At 52.4% G+C, this 15,769-nt stretch overlaps 2 protein-coding genes across 4 annotated transcripts in view; both read right to left on the bottom strand.

Moving 5' to 3' along the window:
- Positions 1-3,709, bottom strand: part of FYCO1 (FYVE and coiled-coil domain autophagy adaptor 1) — a 74,468-nt gene extending 70,759 nt beyond the window's left edge. For both annotated transcript variants that reach the window (XM_047832766.1, XM_047832784.1), the window contains exon 1: positions 3,593-3,709. The gene's annotated coding sequence lies outside the window, so the exon portion shown is untranslated. The remainder of the gene's footprint in view (positions 1-3,592) is intronic.
- Positions 3,710-9,238: 5,529 nt separating this feature from the next.
- Positions 9,239-15,769, bottom strand: part of XCR1 (X-C motif chemokine receptor 1) — a 39,734-nt gene continuing 33,203 nt past the window's right edge. For both annotated transcript variants that reach the window (XM_047850888.1, XM_047850889.1), the window contains one exon: positions 9,239-12,418. In XM_047850888.1, coding sequence (XP_047706844.1) covers positions 11,406-12,401 — 996 coding nt within the window. In that variant the 5' untranslated portion in view covers positions 12,402-12,418 and the 3' untranslated portion in view covers positions 9,239-11,405. The remainder of the gene's footprint in view (positions 12,419-15,769) is intronic.

Below are 15,769 nucleotides of genomic sequence, written 5' to 3' on the forward strand. Positions count from 1 at the left end.
CGGCCGTTACAGCCACCTCCCCGACTCACCCAGCCCACACAAGGCCCTCTCCTCTCTGCATCCCTGGGACTTTGATCTGGAACCGTCAACCAGAACACTCCCAGGGTAGAGTGTTCTCTAGTATGGATGGGTCTGAGCACAGCCGTGTTTGGATGACAAGGGGAACATCCGGGGTGCACACGGGCTCGGGGGTGGGGCTATGCTGGCAGACAGGAAGGGCAAGCAAGACCCAGGATGGCTCTGAGGCTGGGGCTTGGCGCTGGGCAAGAAAACCGGCTTCTCTTTTACCAATTGTAATGGAGGCTTGCCAATTTGGACCCTATTCAGATTCTGGAATCGGACTAGTCAATGTGAGATTTCCATTCCCTAACGTGCAACGGATTATGCGATAAAGATCATTCCCCAGTTGGTGATACTGTGCTATGTTTAGCTCACCAAACTCTTTTCAGGCAATTTTAGCAAATCTGTCTGTCCTGGGGAAGTTATTTGACCTTTTCCTACCTTGTGTGTGGCGTTTGTGGTTTTTTACTTTTTCCTGTTTTGTTTGTTTGTTTGTTTGGGCTTTTTTCCCCCGTGTGCAGTGTGGGGAGGTTACCCTTTACCTTCCTCAAGGAGGAGGTAGGGGAGGAGAAGAGCAGACGTTCCCAGTGGCTAACTTTGGTTGAGGCTTCCAAGTGCCCCCTCCCTGCTCTTGACCAAGGCTGCAGACGGCCCTGGAAGAAGCCCAAGGGGCTGCAGGTTCAGCTTGAGGAAATTCCTTCTGGCTCCTTGTGAAACCACCACGTCTGGTTCAGCTGTCCAGCCCACCCCGGTCCTCCTACGGGGATTCTCTTCCTGGCCTATCCCCCTGCAGACCAACAGCTTGATTGGGTTGCTTTTTCAGCTCAGGTTTTTCTTCTGGATCCCACAGGCTCGGTTTTCTGCCCCAGGTCAAGGATGCAGTACCCCAGGCTCCTGAGGTGGTTAGCCAGACCTGCCCGTGGGGCCCAGAACAGCCGCAGGGTGAGGTACTATAACCAGACCACAGATCCCCTCAGAACCACACTGATGTACATGTCCTCATCCCTGGAAACAGGATCTGGCCAAACTAGAAACAGGCGCTCAGTGTCTTTCAAATGCCACAAAGGCCTTTGTGAATGTGGAAGACCATTGGTGGTCACGAAAACCATCAGGCTGACCGGCTGCAACATGTGGAAAAGGGGGAAATGCCCCCCCTGCCCCACGGAGTTCTGCTCAACCACCCTCATCTCATAAAAGCCATGAGCCCACGTGCTCTGAGGCTGAAGCTCTTATTACAGGGACATTACGGTGCCAAACAATATGTCTACAAGCAGCAAGAGGATAATATAGACCCAAGGAAACATTTCAGTACCCACACTACTGATCCATTTAGTTGCTCAGAGGCCCTTCTACCAATCAAGAGCTTTAAAAACAAAAACAAGCAAAGATCCCCAAACTGACAATGAGATCACAAATAGAGAGTCTGGCTTATCTCTGGAGCAACACAATGACTTTGAGGCCCAGGTGAGCAGATGCTGACCAGCTGGACCCCCCTCATCTCTGCTCACGGGAGGCCTCTGGCTGGTCACAAGGCACCAGTTTTTGACCCTCACCTGCTGTGTGTCCTGAGGCTGCTCCAGGGAATGTGGCCCCAGACACTGAGCTCCTATCAGTGATTTTCACCATGAGACCACGGCTAGACAACACGTTTCCTCTGCCTCGTGTTTAAGGACATTCCAGTCTGGAGTCACCCAAGTTGTCCTTGGAATCACCAGAAAACACAGGTTACCCATCAGCCAAACCTCTCCCCTCCAGGGAAGGGAGGGACTGCCATTTCTTGAGTGCCTACTATGCGTTCTGGAGGCAGCAGCCCACAGCCTCGGTGACCAGCACAGGTCAAAGTCACCAGATGTTCTGATCTTGTCTCTTTTGGGTAGTTTCTCTCATCGCAAACATCTGGGGGGGCCGGGAAGTGTCTTCCTGCCCCCAAAGGACTAGTGTGGTTTAAAGGGTGGCTCTTGATCTCCTGCTTTTGCCCCAAAACCAGCCACACGAAGCAAAGACCATCCAAGGAACAGCCAGAGGACTGACATTAAAACAACTACAAAACTAACTGAAGTAAACTATTAGTTGTAGATTCTAACAGGCGAGCCAATGTTCACTATACAATCCTTTCAATGATTATGCTTCACTATTTTCCTAATAAAATACCAAAAACAACTTAAAAACGAAAGGAAGCACAACCCAGAGATGAACACTTGTAAGAGAAGCAGAAAACCTGTTTCCTAAAGCAAAGAGGCTTCTCAGATCCCTTTAATCAAAGAAGGCCGAGTCCCATCACTGAGACCATTAACTTTGGCTTCCAGGGTGATGAGAACAATGGCCCACAACTGGCACAGGGAATTCAGTAATTTATGAACAGCAGCTGTCACAGAAGGGAAAGTCCAGGGGAGCCCACTTGATATGGGCACACTTTGGAAGGTGGGAGCCACTAAAAGCAGAAAACCTCAGCGAGACCGCTCTTTATTAGCACCAACACGCAGGGGAAGCCGCATTAGGCAGATGGCAGGGGAGTAAAGCTTGCTACAGAGACCACAAGGCTTGCAGGGGCAGGAGGGCAGTGAGCTGATTACAGCCTGATCCTCTGCCCTCAAAGAGCCCCTGACCCATTTCTCTGTGGGAAAGGAAACTGCCGTGGTAAAGACAAGCAGAGGAGTAGAGGCTGTGGCCAACACAAGCAGCTTCAGTAAATGCTCTTTTTTTTTTCTGGAGGGGGCAGCCAGTGGGAGTTGTGAAGAGTGACAAGGGGCATCAGAAGATACATGTGCACAGAACAGGGAGACGTGTGGTTAATGTGTCAACCACACACACACACACACACACACACACACACACACACGCTTTCCTTACACAAAAATAAAATCCAGGCCTCCCCCTAGAACATCCCCCAGCCGAGGTTCCGAATAGCATGGACTCTTTAGCGCAAGTCCCAAGCAGCCACACCACAGACAATCCCAAATCCACAGGTGTTTCAGGAAAGATCACGGGGTGGGGGACTATTTTGAGCCCCTGCACCTGAACATAAGGTAAAGAGAACGGGCCGTGGCCCGAAGACGGCCCGGGATGAACAAACTGTCCCCTTACGGGAGGGAGGGAGAAACAAGGTCTGGGCTATCCCCGCCGGGCTGAGCCCGGAACTTCGCTTCTTATAGTCAGTGGCCTCTCGGACAATCCTGGCAGAAACTCCACGACCTGTCCTCCCGTGCCTAAATGATCCAAGGGCTGTTCTGAGACTCCTATATGGTGGGCTCCTTTTCGGGGGTCCTGGAACCGGTGTTTGGGGATCTGTCTTTCCAACTGACCACCAGAGGCAGCCAGGGTTCCAGGGTCAGTTTCAGCAGCGGACCGAGAGGTGCCTCCCCGGCCCTCTGGCCAAGGGCAAGGGCTCGGACCGGGTCTGGGGGAGACCCGGGATGGGCGGGGACGGTGAGGGCAACAGGTGACGAGCCGCGTCGGGAGGGAAGTTCTCCGCTCCGAGGCCGACAGCGGCCCAGGCGCCCCCGAGGTCCGGCCGGCCCCCCGCGGCACTTACGCGCTCGTGGGTCCACTGTTTGGCAGAAGCGAAACTTTCTGGGGCCCAGCGGAAGAGTGCGGTAGCGCGGCGCAGCCCGCCATGATACGCAGAGCCGCCGCAGGCGGGCGCGGACTACAACTCCCGGCACGCTCCGCAGGCCAACGCCTACAAGTCCCGTCGGACCCCACGGCAGAGGGGCGTGGACTAGGACTCCCGGCTCGCGGCGCGCGCTGAGGTCTGCGTCTCCTGGCGCCGCGGTGCCACCCGCCCTGGGCTAAGCCTCTCAGTCCCCGCAGGCTCGGTACGTCCCCGAGTCATCGGTGTGGCACCTTGAAAGCAGCGCCGTCACCGTGTGGCTTTTGAGAACTTGCAGTGTGGCTAGTTTGAGCTGAACAGTACATGGGCTGTAAGTGCAAAATACACCTGACTTCCAGAGACTTCGTATGAAAACAATACCGTGAAGTAGCTCCTTACTACTTTTATACTGATTGCATGTTGAAAAGATAATACTTTTGGTAGGTTGGGCGGGCTAAATGAAAAAGCATGTGTCGCTGGGCTTCCCGGATCCCCCTCACTTCTAAACCCAGGGACCTATTTGAACTCAGTGCTCAAAAACTACGTGTTAATGAATGAACTGCCACTCCTGACTTCTGCCCCACTCTCGGCCCGATTTGTAAGTTCTGTTCTCTGTTTCTAAGTTGCAAGGCATTCTGAGGCCGGACTCAAGAGAGTGCATTCATTCATGATGTCTACTATGGATCCAAAGCAGGAGAGCAACCGCACCCGGGGTACGTAGCCTGTGACGGAAGCCTGGGCTCTGCCATTCCTTAGTTCTGGCTGCAGCATCCGTTCCTCTGCCCTAGCTCCCACCATTTCGTCGAGAAACACCGTTTTACCTCGCAGGACTTAGCTACTGGTGTCCAGCCAAGCGCCACGGCCCCAGCCATTGGCTGGGTGGGATAATACGGGAAAGGAAATAGATTTCCTACTTAAGGTTGGGGTATGGCATGTCATCAGCCATCTTTTATAGATTAATGAGGGACAGACAAATCAGTGATGAGATGGATGGAACAGTCAATCCGTGGGGGGTGTGGGGAAGTGATTTCCATTCTTCCTGTTAAAAACTATGAAAGGAAGAGGGAACAGGGGGACGATGGCAAAGGGAAAATCGTTGTGCCAACCACAGTCTGAATGGTTTTGTGACATACTGAGGGTGGGAGAGATTTTAATGTCGGATTTTAGTGCCACTTTCTCAGGACTGTGAGCTCACGTCCTCAGGACTGTGACCCCACGTGACTGGGGCTGTGACCCCGCATGTTGAGAGCTATGGCCCCAGTGAATGGGTCATGACCCCATGTGCTAGAAGCCTTGCCCCCATGTCCCTGGGGTCATGACCTTACAGGCTTGCAGCCATGCCCCTACTTGATCAGGACTGTGAGCTCACGTCCTCAGGGCTGTGCCACCTTGTGCTCAGGTGCATCACCCTGTGTCCTCTGAGCTGTGGCCCACTGCGCTCCTTGGAGCTATGACCTCTTGCCTCAGGCAGCGATCCCACGTGTTCGGGGCTATGAATGTTAGAGTGGACCTCTCTGAGCTCTGATGCCCTCCTTGGTCTAAGTGGGAAACAGAAATGTCACAGGGTGGCTGTGAGATGTGCACATATATGGGCCTGGCACAGAGCAGATCTCAGTAAAAGTCAGTTTCCAGTCTCCTGTGGGTGTCTTCAGTCAGGAGTCGTGTTCTGTGTGGTCAAGGTAGACACTAAAAGCCCATGAGGGGCTCTGAGATGCACTAGGATTCCCTTCACACCCACTGAAATGGCGCCCCGTGTTGGTCTGCTTATGCTGCCATAACAAAGTCCCACCAGCTAGGTGGCTTAAACAGGTCTCCAGGCTAGAAGTCTACGATCAGGCTGTCTGCAGTGTTGGCTCCTTCTGTGGCTGTGAGGGAACACCCATCCCATGCCTTTCTCTTAACTTCTGGTGGTTGCTGGCAATCTCTGGTGTTCTTGACTTGTGATAGCGTAAGTCCAGCCTTCACCTGGCATTCTCCCTGGGTCTGGGTCTCTGTCCAAATTTCCCGTTTTTAGAGGGACACCGGTCATATTGGATTACAGGCCTGCCCTCACCCCTGTGACCTCATTTTAATTAATTACATATGCAGTGACCCTCTTTCCAGACAAGGTCACATTCAGAGGTACCGGGAATTAGGACACGAACACAAGAGTTTCTTGGGGAGTAGGAGGAGGACACAGTTCAACCGATAACGTGCACGAAGCTACAGATTTGTATCCCCTAAAGAACGTCATGGAAATGCAACTCATGAAATTATAGACTCATAGACTTCATTTTTTAATCACAGGGAGGGATCTTAGAGTTTAAGCCTCTCCAGTTGAGTTGAATAGATAAGGAGAGGAAGTGGCTTGCTAAGGATCCAGTCAGAACGGGGGATGTGATTTCCTATTGAGGCCAATATTTGTGGGTTTCCTCTAACTTTTAAACACACAAGATGCTTTGAGGGGCCCCTGGGTGGCTCAGTTGGTTAAGCGTCCGACTTCGGCTCAGGTCATGATCTCATGACTTGCGGGTTCGAGCCCCACGTCGGGCTCTGTGCTGACAGCTCAGAGCCTGGAGCCTGCTTCGGATTCTGTGTCTCCCTCTCCTCTCTGCCCCTCCCCTGCTCACACTGTGTCTATGTCTCAAAAATAAATAAACATTGAAAAAAATTAAATAAACAAGATGCTTTGAAAAATTAGTAACGTTCAGTGTTGTTGTTGTTGTTGTTTTAACTCACATTATCCTTATTTTTGGAAAAAAAACCAGAGGCAGATTGTTGAACCAATTGTAACCAAAGTGGGGGGACGGATACAAGTGGGTACTTCCTTCCCCAAACTCCCATAGTTCATTGCAAGGTGCCTTGGAATAATAGTTTTAATGACACGTTTAAGGTGACGTGTTTAAGGCGTGCATTCCCAGTTGTGTGGACAATCGAGTCATATACTTTTCTCTGAGTCAAGGTTAAGTCATCTGGAAAAAGGACCACTGGGGCGCCTGGGTGGCGTAGTCAGTTAAGCGTCCGACTTCAGCCAGGTCACGATCTCGCGGTCCGTGAGTTCGAGCCCCGCGTCGGGCTCTGGGCTGATGGCTCGGAGCCTGGAGCCTGTTTTCGATTCTGTGTCTCCCTCTCTCTCTGCCCCTCCCCCGTTCATGCTCTGTCTCTCTCTGTCCCCCCAAAAATAAATAAACATTGGAAAAAAAAAAAAAAAAGAGAAAGGACCACCAATTCCTTGGGACTAGAGTAATCCTACAGAAATCTTTCTCCAAATAAGAATGGCCAGAGGCTGACCAACTTGAGAGTGGTGCTAATCCTTCTTTGCAATCTTACGCCCCCTAACATGGGCTTCCCTCTGCCTTCACACAGAGCAGGCCTGTACACACGTGGCCAGGAACATCCTGCAGGCCACACTTTCTCTTGTGGAGGAGCTGGGAGTGTGTGTGTAGCAGGGCGGGGGCGGGGTGGGGTGCGGGGGCGGTTACAACCACCCACACCTAAAATCCAGGCCGGCCCCAAAGTGGAGAGCATAGTTCAGGATAATCCTTCTTCCCCTTCCCAAACTTCCCCCAAACCTGCAAAGTATCTCCCACCAAGTTTTCAGGATGCCCCAAACTCCCGGGAGGAAGCATAGCATTCCTTCTGATTGGAGGGCTGATCTCTGAAAAGTCCTTGTTCCAACACAGTGGGTCATGAAATAGCAAGGGGGGGGGGGGGGGGGGAGAAAAACCTTGGACTTGAAGACAGCCCAGGGGAGAGACAGGGACAGAAAACTCGAGAGCCACAGAGCACTCGAGACACATTGGCCTCCTGGATAATTTTGCCTAAGGCCTAAATGGAGCAAATTTCCCACCATCCTGACCCACACAAGGCTTGTTCCACGCTCTATGCCCCATCCTCTTCCTGTATCCCTCCCTTCACCCTGAATCCTAACCCAGATCCCCCACAAGCAGAGGACTTTTAGGAATCTTATATAAAGACCGAGGTCGAGATGAGGGGAACACAGCCAGGGATGAGTCCATACACACTACTCTTTTATTTGTGCATATGATTCAATGACGCTTCCTGTCTTTCTGAGATGATTACAGTCGTAAATCCTATTTGGGGCTGAATCACTGGCAGAGCAAGTACTTTTACACACATGATCTCATGTGTATCTTCATTGTGTGAATAGAGTCTGTCTTTGTGCTTTTGGCATTTATACAGCTTTACAGATGAGGACGCGGAGAGTCTGGGAGGCCCGTGGTCACAGTGATTCAGTAAAGGACCTTAGATTTGGGGTTTGGGTCCAAGGCTCACATCCCAAGGGCCTTCTCAGACAATCTACTTTGGGATCTGTTCTCCTGGTTTTTCCAGACTCATGGGCCTCTTTGTCCCGTCACAGGGAGGCTTTACAAATGAAAGCTGTCAGGAGTTCAGCAAACCAGGCGATGTGTGGGCTGATGGGCCATAGGGAAGAGTCATGGGACGCCATTGGGCAGTGCCTGGTGTTGACCAGAAGGCATAATGTAAGCAAGTGTGGAAAGAAAAAACAGAAGTAGGAAAAAGCCAGAAAGATGCTCTCCTATTCACTTACTCAACCAACCACAAACATTGCCGGGCGTTGAGGGAGGTTCTAGATCGGCCACACGTGGCTTCTGCCCTTGAGGAACTTCCATTCTGGCTGGGGTCATCTGAGGTCTGGGGCTGCCCTGGGCTTGGAGTTCCTATTCAGAGACCAGCAAGGCTCCTCCCTTCCGGGTTTTGTCCAAGAGAGCGGGGTGGTGGGAACGCTGTGAAGACATCTTCCCTGGGAACTACCGTGGATTTTTTGTGTTCCCGGAGCAGCAGAAGGTCCGCAGCCCTGTGTCCAGGGCAATTTTTATTGACTCTCGTGGGACAGGCCCACAAGAGTGCAGCTGTGGTTCAGTGGGCGGAGGGAGGGGACAGAAGGAGGTTGTGGCCAACAGAGTGTGTGGTCAAGGTGGCCACTAGTGTGCAGTGCTCTGGCTGATTTTTTTCAGCAGTGTTGCCCATAGGCTCCTTTTCTGATAGGGCGTCTTCCCATCACGTCTCTGTTTCTCTGCGCCTCTTGCCTCAGTTTCCCAAGGAACTAAATTAAGAGAAGATGCTCTACTCTCTACCCTTGGAGATGACGAAACATCACGAGAAATGTAAGGACATGGACACGACTGCGTTTAGTGAAGTGCTCTCAGGGGTACGGCTGAATGTGTCGGAAGAAATGCTTAGATGAACATCTTTGGAGGTGAAGGGATGGGATGGGTGAGGAGCAAACGAGGCGAGCCTCTGTAGTGACGACCCCCCTCCCAACCTCCTTCCAGGAAGAGTGGCGTTAAGACCGCACTGCGTTGGTTTGGGGGGTTGCGAGCTGGAATCGTCTCCCCCTCTCCTCCCAGGGCTCAGCCTGCCCTCTGAATAAAAGTCAAACCGGGGCGCCTGGGTGGCGCAGTCGGTTAAGCGTCCGACTTCAGCTCAGGTCACGATCTCGCGGTCCGTGAGTTCGAGCCCCGCGTCGGGCTCTGGGCTGATGGCTCGGAGCCTGGAGCCTGTTTCCGATTCTGTGTCTCCCTCTCTCTCTGCCCCTCCCCCGTTCATGCTCTGTCTCTCTCTGTCTCAAAAATAAATAAATGTTAAAAAAAAATTAAAAAAAAAAAAAGTCAAACAAAACTTTAATAATACTAGTTTGAAGGGGGTGCTGGACGACTACCCCGATCAGAAGCCTGAAGGCTTAACTCTGAGCCACGACTACCTCATTGCCTCTTTCCTTTTGCTGTTTCTTCTGTCCGTGGTGAGTGATGTCCCCACCTATTGGCTGGCAAGTCCATGAGAGCTTTATCCCTTCATGAGGGTCCCAGACTCAATGCGTTTGACAACTGTGCAGAGGCGGGCTGCTGGTGAGACGGTCTGGCCCCTGCCTGACCGGACGGCTGTGCCGGCTGGTTTTGGAGGGGTTGGCTCTGCTCAGTCCTCGGTGACTGCCGGGTGAGACCGTCTGCAGGGCCAAGGTGAGCACATCCTAAAGTAAGCATAGTCAGAGTGCAATCTGGCTGCTGAAAACCCGCAACTGGATGGGAGACGTGTTGCATATCATAGCCCCAGCTTCTTTCACATGAGCCGGCCCCTGCATATTTGGCCCGTGATTCTTTGGGGGAAGGAACGAATGGAGTAAGTGCCACCTTCTGCATGAAGCATTTACTTGGAGGATATAAAGATGACGAGATACCACTGCCTCCCTCCGAATGCCAAGAGCCCAGCTCCAAAGGTCCAGATAAGTAAACACCCACCTTGCCCATGGCACCCAGGGTGAAGGTTCCTGCAACACCTCCTGCTCTCAGGGTGCATATTGAGCTGACCCTTCAGATTCATCACTGTCACCAGGAATGTTCTCCACCTGCCTGGTGGGTGGCACCCGCCTTCCCTGGCCACGCCCATTCCAAACCTGAGTCATCTTTGAGTCTTGCGCTTCCCCTTCCTCCACCCCCACGGCCCAGTCCTGCTGACTCTGCCTTTCCCCCATTCCCTCAGAGTTGTTCTTGCCCACGGTGGCTGCGTGTCCGTGGTTCCACCCCCAGATGACCTCGCTTCCTCAGCATCTCTTTCCCCACCCAGTGTGCTCTGAATGGACACCGGGGTGCTTCAGGACCCTCAGCGGCTCCTCATCTCTTGCAGATAGAGCCCCAACACCTCAGGAAGTCTTTCCGGGCCCCTGCAAGTTGGCACCAAGGAACTTTCCCAAACTTCCTGCGGGCAGGAACCTGCTCTTCCGACCTGCTAGGCATGGGCCCTGGTGTTCCATCACTGTGTATGAGTGGGAGCAAAGAATGACAGGTGTCACTATTCTTCCAACGTATGTATTTTGGGGGGCCACGCCTGGGGGGCACGTGCCTCTTGCCCCAGGAGGCTAGTTTACCGATATTAACCTTTCTTCCCTAGTCTACACTCTCTGAGCACCACGCTTATTCGTCTCTGTGGCAATGGCTGTCACTTGACCTTGCTTTTTGGTTAGCAGCACACATGCCTGCCTCCTACGCTGTCCCATAGCTTCACATCCCAAGGACGTACATGAAGGCCACCTTCTAACCTTTCCATACAACAAACCTGGTCCCGGTCTGTAAACCTGATTTAGTTCCAGAGCGGGGCCTTTGGAAAAGCTGCCCAGGTGATTCTGACGTGCACCCCAGTTAGGTACATTCGGCTGTAACTCCTTGAATTCCAGAGTCTTCCACAGTCCCCAGAGTGGGACTTTGCACATGGGAAGCACGGAATATATGCTTGTTGAATAAAGTAGCTACCAATAACCGCCCTCGGCTGGAGCTTAGAGAGCATGTGAAGCCTTCTCCTCTTCACCTCCGGCTACAGGTTCCATGACGTATTTGCACTTGGGTGGCCAGGCTTGGGGGCGTTTTACTTGGCTGGGGAAGACTGAAGGTCCAGTTTTAAGAATTAGGCCAGTAGCACCTGCTGGAAAGGACTGAGTCTCGGACCCTCATGAAGTCTTGGAAGATCCTCCTTTCTGGGACTCCTTCAAGTCTCAGAGCCTTCTGAACGAAGCGATGTCTAAGCGAATGAATTAATAAAGGCAAGAGTGATGAAGTCAGAATTCAAGGCTTGTTTTTGTGGACGGCAGTATAACGTTTCCAGCTGGGAGCCACTTTCTGCAGAAGGGGCGACAAGTGGGACCTGCTGGTGGAAAGGTACTGCTTTGGCCCCCAGCCCCATGGCCTTGGCATTCCCCACGGTGCCCTCCACGGTGCTCCTTCCTGCACCACCGAACTCCCTTTCAAAAGAAGGAGGCGCCCTCATAGTTGAAGGGGCCCAGGGTGTGAGGGGGGATGCTGGACGCCTGCTGCCGGCAGAGCCAGAAGTGCCGGAGCAGACTTTTGAGATGCCTGCGGAACTTGACCCCGACAAAGACGTAGAGCACCGGGTTGAAGCAGCAGTGGGAGAAGGCGACGTTGCGGCAGATGAGCAAGGCGTAATCCAGCTGCTGGATGAACTCGCAGCTCTGGATGACCCCGAGTTTCAGCAGTGTCTGTAGAAACAGGATCAGGTTGTAGGGAGCCCAGCTGAGGAAGTACACCACCACGATGGTGAAGATGAGCCGGACCGTCCGGTGGTGCCGTTTGGACCGCGAGCGGAACAGGGTCCTGAGAATCTCCACGTAGCAGAACAGGATGATCCCGACGGAGAGCAGGAAGATGATGTTGTGCTGGTAGACCGAGGCTATGAACCATCTGACTTCCGAATAGTTGCAGCCCGAAGGAAACACCTTGTGGAAGATGGCATCGATGATTGAAGACAGGATGCTGGTCGCCCACACGGCCGCGGTCACCAGCACGCGGCACTGGAGGGTGTGGACGCGCATGGACGAGAGGGGCCTCACCACCGACACGTAGCGGTGGACGGTCATGATGGTCAAGAAGAAGATGCTGCTGTAGAGGCTGATGGAGAAGATCATGTTGAGGAGCTTGCAGAGGAAGTCCCCCAGCACCCAGCCCCAGTGGTACCCCAGGATCCACACCGGCAACAAGAAGGAGAAGGCCACGTCTGAGAGGCACAGGTTGAGGATAAAGACGTTGGTGAGGGACTCCAGGCTCTCGAACTTCACCAGGACCCACAACACCAGGCTGTTGCCCACCAGGCTGAGGAGAAACACCAGGAAGTACAGGATGGTGGTGCTGAGGGTGGCAAAGGCGAAGTTCTTGCTCTCACACAGAAAGCTCTGATCGTCATAGTCAAAAGGAGTGGTGGACTCTGGGATGCCTGAGGGCTCCATCTAGACATGGAGAGCATCTGAAATGAAAGAGATGAGGAGTTTCAAGCCACATGGTTAGGCGAGGATCGATAGGACCCACGTTATAAAAAAGTGTGGTCCAGGGGCACCTGGGTGGCTCAGTCAGTTGAGCATCTGACTTCAGCTCAGGTCATGATCTCACGGTCCATGAGTTCGAGCCCCGCGTCGGGCTCTGTGCTGACAGCTCAGAGCCTGGAGCCTGCTTCGGATTCTGCATCTCCCTCTCTCTCTGCTCCTCCCCCCCTCATGCTCTGTCTCTCTCTCTCTCTCTCTCTCTCTCTCAAAAATAAATAAAACATAAAAAAGAAAAAGTGTGGTCCATGGTCCAGCCGCCCATCATGAACTATTTGTAATGAGACTAAGAACTTTTGCCGAAACATGAAGCCACTAAGCAAACTGTATAGTTTGGTGGGCATTTTTTTTTTAGCCAGGCTCTCTTGATGGGGGAAGTGGTGCATTCATTCATGTTCATTTACTCTGTCACAAACCCACTTTCTCTTGAAGCCTGGCATTGGAGTAGCACTAAGCTAGACCGGTCTCCCAGTAGGTGTATGAGAAAGAGCAGCGGAACCAGATTCAAAGAACTGAGGTCAAATTTGGGCCCCATTACTGTATTTCTGGGCCAGCTATCTAACCTTCCTGACCCTAAGGTCCTCATCTATAAAACAGGGCTAAGGATCCCCACATTGTTCCTTCGTCTATTTACCAAGTGTCTAAGTGAGCATTGACTCTGCCTGCCTGCGTTCCTCACTCTGTCTCTCCCCCTATCCCTTCCTCCCTCCCTCCCTCTCTCCCTCTTTCTTTCTTTCTTTCTTTCTTTCTTTCTTCTTTTCTTTCTTTCTTTCTTCTTTCTTTCTTTCTTTCTTTCTTCTTTCTTTCTTTCTTCCCCCTCCTCTCCTTCCTTCCATAAATCCTGACGGCAGGATTGTTTCAGGAAGCTTGCTGTCTCTTGGAACAGGTCCAAAAAGAAAGGAGCAAACATCTCCCATGGGAACTCAGGTAGGAAATAATCTCAAGACTCCGATGAACACCGAGACTCTGGGAGACCAAATCGTCACTAACACAGATGTTCTGTGGAAGAAAGTATATGCAGAGTGACCTCTGAGGACCAAAGGAGCCATGAGGCAAAAAAAAAAAAAAAAAAAAGCTGACTGGTCCAGTTTGCCAAGAAATGGTTTAGTAAAGGATCTTATGGACAGAAGTCTGTCTTGGATGGCTGTGAGTTGAGTAGATCTCTGCACCCCGCCTCCCGTAAGACCCGATCTTATAGCCCTAGAGGCTGGGGAGTACATCCTGGGAGACTCTCAGGAGGAAATGTTTGAGAATAGCTGTGTGTCATAGTCTTGTCTCCAGAGCAGGTCAAGGCCGCTATGCCCCAAGTGTATACTTACGGGGTTCTTTATCATGCCCGTGGCTGGACAAAAAAGAAAGAATGGTGGTGGTGGTGGTGTGGGGGGGGGGCTTGGGGGGGACTGTGCTCAAGAAGGCTCCAGGTCACAGAGTGGTCACCATGGTGGATTTGTCCAAGATGGCGTCAGGCTGGTTGACGCGGAGGATTAACTCTCAGAGTAGAAAGCCGCCTCACGCGGGAGTCTGGTTTACAGAACTTCCTACAGAGGCAAGCAAGCCGAAGCAACCTAAGTATCCGGTAGGAGGGAAGTCGCTAAGAAACCCGCACGGAGTCACATTGATTCAATCCTCGGCGCTAGTGAGGTTTTGGAAACGGGGAGACTAGAAGGCCGAGGAGAGGAAAGGGAACGTGACGGAAGAGCCAGAACTCTCGTTGAAAGAGGTGAGTGAAGCTTTGGGGAGGAAGACGGGAGACTGGGCGAAGCGGCTGCCTGCACCACGTAGGGGCCCCCTCATCACCTACTAGGTGCCAGGCACCACGCTGGCACAGGCTACTCGTCTGCTCCCTCCCTGCCGTGACTGTCTGCAAGGCCGTCAGAGGACACTGAGGCTCCGACTGGTGAAATGGCCTTCCCAGTGTTAATAGAGCCAGGGAGCAGGGAGGAGGGCCGAGCCGGGAGCCAGACCTAGGCTCTCCTGCCTTGTATTTGGAGAAGGAGAATTGGAAAGGTAGCCCGAGTGTCTCACTTACCTAGTTAGGGGCGGGAGGAATAACAAAGGGGGTCTCCAACGTGTCCTATTTTTAATACTGTTTTCTTACGGATTTTAAGAGCACTCCTTAGTCTTGTCAACCCGTTGGGCCTTTTCTTTCTCGCCTTTGCTTTAAAGTTTATTTATTTAGGGGGGCCTGGGTGACTCAGTGGGTTGATTGTCTGACATCAGCTCAGGTCACGATCTCGTGGGTTGTGAGTTTGAGCCCCACGTCAGTCTCCGTGCTGACAGCTCAGAGCCCGCTTCGGATCCTGTGTCCCCCCTTCTCTCTGCCCCTTCCCAGCTTGCGCTCTCTGACAAATAAATAAACACTAAAGTAGAAAAATAAAGGTTATTTATTTTGAGAGAGAGAGAGAGAGAGAGAGAGAGAGAGAGAAAGAGAGAGGGAGAGAGAGAGAGAATCCCAAGCAGGCTTCACCCTGTCAGTGCAGAGCCCGATGCGGGGCTCACTCTCACAAATGGTGAGATCATGACCTGGACCGAAATCGAGAGTTGGAAGCGTAACCCACAGAGCCACCCAGGCGCCCCAACCCACTGTGCTTTTTAGCTTTTCATTCTGTCCGGGTCTTTTCATTTTTTTGACATTTAGAAAGTAGGAGCTTACATCTGATTGAATACAACAGTACCTGATGACCTGTGACGTGGGGCAGGCCCTGTGACAGATGCTGGATTCTTGGGTGGAAACACGACTAATAAATAGTCTCTGTCTGCAAGAGGCTTGTAGTTCGGAATGACATCAGAAATCGTACAAAAGTCTGGGACCTCCTGTTGTGTGACTAGTTGGACGTGCAGGTAGTTTGGGACAGGAGCCTTGTACGCACCCCTTACGTCGTATAGGTGATCCCCAAGTCTGCTGGTTGGCTCTTGTCTTCCCCTGACCCAGACCCAGTGGAGGCCGACCCATCTTCCTAACATCAGCACCCCAGCTGCATGGTTGGAAATTTCTCCAAATGAAATGGCTTCTCCTGACAAAGGAGGTAGGTACCTTGTCCCTCTTTTAATTTAGTAAAAACAAGTGGCTTTAGGGGCGCCTGGGTGGCGCAGTCGGTTAAGCGTCCGACTTCAGCCAGGTCACGATCTCACGGTCCGTGAGTTCGAGCCCCGCGTCGGGCTCTGGGCTGATGGCTCGGAGCCTGGATCCTGTTTCCGATTCTGTGTCTCCCTCTCTCTCTGCCCCTCCCCCATTCATGCTCGCCTCTCTCTGTCCCAAAAATAAATAAACGTTGAAA

Source organism: Prionailurus viverrinus, chromosome A2 (assembly GCF_022837055.1).
Source record: "Prionailurus viverrinus isolate Anna chromosome A2, UM_Priviv_1.0, whole genome shotgun sequence".
In the NCBI taxonomy this organism is placed as follows: domain Eukaryota; kingdom Metazoa; phylum Chordata; class Mammalia; order Carnivora; family Felidae; genus Prionailurus; species Prionailurus viverrinus.